We start from the raw sequence: 3,032 nt of genomic DNA, 5'->3' as shown, positions 1-3,032 counted from the left end.
TTACTTAGATAGTGAATTGATAGAAAGATTTTCCCTATATTGGTGTTTTGAGCCGATGCAAATACTTGAGGCTACTGAGAGGAGTGAAGAAGAAGATTCCTTTTTGGATTTTTTGATAGAAAATTTTATTGCGGGTGAATGTGTGTTCATTTCTGAGCTGTTGCATTTTTAGAAGGAGGGTGATAAAGAAGGGTTAAGAGCTTATATAGGTAATAGTAATTTGTATTTTGTTTTCTTGATTTTGGGTTTCTGATTACGCTTTATGGCTGTAGGTAGACGAGTACCCCATCTCAATGCATCTCGCTTGCAATCTTTTCTTCAAAAGAAGAAAGAAAAAGGTGCTAGCAGTTCTGGAGTCCTGAAAGAGGGTGGAAGGGATGCTGCCTATTCAACAGTTCAACCTGCTGCGTCGCTGAAGAGAAAAAGGGATGAATTAGAAAAGTCTTTGGAGGTTTTGTCAGAGGAAGACAAGGATGCTGTCGGTGGTAACAAGTCGGTTTTTGACAGGCAGCAGAAGCTTCATGGGTTTATTCCAGGGGCAAATTCCCACTCGCTTTGGAGCGATCAGTTTCCCATTACCGAGCTTGCTGATAGGGTTTCTCAATATCCCGGCGATATGCGACTGACTTGCCGAACTAGTGTGGAGGGAATGGGAAAATTTATCCAGCTTAGTATCATTTTTGCATATTAGATTTCATTTTTACTTGCTTGTTTTTCATTGGATGAACATTTGTTCACAGATTGTAGATTCACGCTTACTATGTGTGGGTCGCACGACCGAGCTATTAGGGGCAGAGCAGCAAGCGGCCACTGATAAGGTCATCATGTTGGAGCGGTCCATGAAAGAAAAAGATGAAGTTATTATTGGTGTGACTGCAAAGATGAAGCATGGAGAAGAGGAAATTGCTCGGCTTCAGGACCAGATTCGGCTTCTTCAAGTGGAGATTAAAGAAAATGATAAGACCAAGGGGGAACTGACGTCCCAAATTCATGAATTGGAAGATGAAGGGCTAGAGATGTTTTCTTCAGGATTTGATCGGACTGTTAGTCAGGTTGCATTACTTGCTCCTGAATTTGATTTGGGTCAGCTTGATGTGACCAAGATTGTTGTTGATGGGAAGTTGGTTGAGGATGGGGTTGTTGAAGATCATGATGAGAATGCTCCTCCCCCTTCTTGAAGAACTATAATTTATGATGTTTGTTATGTTGGAACTTTTGGTATTGCTGCCGATTTCATACCGGCTATTTTTTGTTGTGACTTGTTATATAAAATGTTATTCATATAGAAAAGACCCCTCAACTGCAAGAGACGTCGGGTGCTCGGTGATGAGCTGATTATTTATACGCTTTTTGGCATTGTTTTTACATAGTTTTTAGTATGATTTAGTTAGTTTTTAGTATATTTTTATTAGTTTTTAATTAAAATTCACATTTCTGGACTTTACTATGAGTTTGTGTATTTTTCTGTGATTTCAGGTATTTTCTGGCTGAAATTGAGGGACTTGAGCAAAAATCAGATTCAGAGGTTGAAGAAGGACTGTAGATGCTGTTGGATTCTGACATCCCTGCACTCAAAGTAGATTTTCTGGAGCTACAGAACTCCAAATGGCGCGCTCTCAATTGAGTTGGAAAGTAGACATCCAGGGCTTTCCAGCAATATATAATAGTTTATACTTTGCTCGAGTTTAGACGATGCAAACTGGCATTGAACACCAGTTCCATGCTGCATTCTGGAGTCAAACGCCAGAAACAGGTTGCAAAGTGGAGTTAAACGCCAGAGACAGGTTACAAACTGGCGTTCAACTCCAAGAAAGACCTCTTCACGTGAAAGCTTCAATGCTCAGCCCAAGCACACACCAAGTGGGCCCCAGAAGTGGATTTCTGCATCATTTACTTATTTCTGTAAACCCTAGTAACTAGTTTAGTATAAATAGAACTTTTTACTATTGTCTTTACATCTTTGGATTATCTTTTGATCCTTTGATCACGTTTTGGGGGGCTGGCCATTCGGCCATGCCTGGACCTTATCACTTATGTATTTTCAACGGTAGAGTTTCTACACTCCATAGATTAAGGTGTGGAGCTCTGCTGTTCCTCATGAATTAATACAAAGTACTACTATTTTTCTATTCAATTCAAGCTTATTCCTTCTCTAAGATATCCATTCGTACCCAAGAACATGATGAATGTGATGATTATGTGACGCTCATCATCATTCTCACCTATGAACGCGTGCTTGACAAACACTTCCGTTCTACATGAAAACAAGCTAGAATGAGTATCTCTTAGATATCTAATACAGAGGACTGAGTCCGAGATATTAGAATCTTCGTGGTATAAGTTAGAACCCATGGACGGCCATTCTTGAGATCTAGAAAGTCTAAACCTTGTCTGTGGTATTCCGAGTAGGATTTGGGAAGGGATGGCTATGATGAGCTTCAAACTCGCGAGTGCTGGGCGTAGTGACAGACGCAAAAGGACATTAAATCCTATTCCAGTATGATCGAGAACCGACAGATGATTAGCCATGCAGTGACAGCGCATTAGACCATTTTCACAGAGAGGATGGGATGTAGCCATTGACAACGGTGATACCCTACATAAAGCTTGCCATGGAAGGGAGTAGGAATGATTGGATGAAGACAGCAGGAAAGCAGAGGTTCAGAGGAACGAAAGCATCTCTATACGCTTATCTGAAATTCTCACCAATGAATTACATAAGTATCTTTATCCCAGTTTATATTTTATTTATGTTTTTATTATCAATTCACCATAACCATTTGAATCCGCCTGACTGAGATTTACAAGGTGACCATAGCTTGCTTCAAGCCGACAATCTCCGTGGGATCGACCCTTACTCACGTAAGGTTTATTACTTGGACGACCCAGTGCACTTGCTGGTTAGTTGTATCGAAATTGTGAAAAAGAACTAAAATTATGAACGTGCGTATTAAGTTTTTAGCGCCGTTACCAAGGAATGAACGATTACGATTTCGTGCACCACTCGACCTCATTAAAACCTGTCCGAGTAA

General features: G+C 40.4%; 1 protein-coding gene across 1 annotated transcript; it reads left to right on the top strand.

Moving 5' to 3' along the window:
- The first annotated feature begins 262 nt into the window (after nucleotides 1–262).
- On the top strand, nucleotides 263–1,178 carry LOC148570020 (uncharacterized). The gene is made up of 2 exons (XM_088506787.1): nucleotides 263–671; nucleotides 748–1,178. The coding sequence occupies exons 1-2, from the start codon at nucleotides 263–265 to the stop codon at nucleotides 1,176–1,178; spliced, it is 840 nt and encodes a 279-aa protein (XP_088362913.1).
- Nucleotides 1,179–3,032: the final 1,854 nt, after the last annotated feature.

This window comes from Arachis ipaensis, chromosome B3, assembly GCF_059453495.1.
Source record: "Arachis ipaensis isolate K30076 ecotype BB chromosome B3, ASM5945349v1, whole genome shotgun sequence".
Classification (NCBI taxonomy): Eukaryota; Viridiplantae; Streptophyta; class Magnoliopsida; order Fabales; family Fabaceae; genus Arachis; species Arachis ipaensis.
The sequence above is the reverse complement of the archived record's forward strand: the minus strand, read 5'-3'. Positions and strand labels throughout refer to the sequence as shown.

Coding starts and splice junctions, on each gene's coding strand:
- LOC148570020 (XM_088506787.1), top strand. CDS start 263: ATGGCTGTAGGTAGACGAGTACCCCATCTCAATGCATCTCGCTTGCAA. Junction 672..747: donor GGGAAAATTTATCCAGCTTA/GTATCATTTTTG, acceptor CACAGATTGTAG/ATTCACGCTTACTATGTGTG.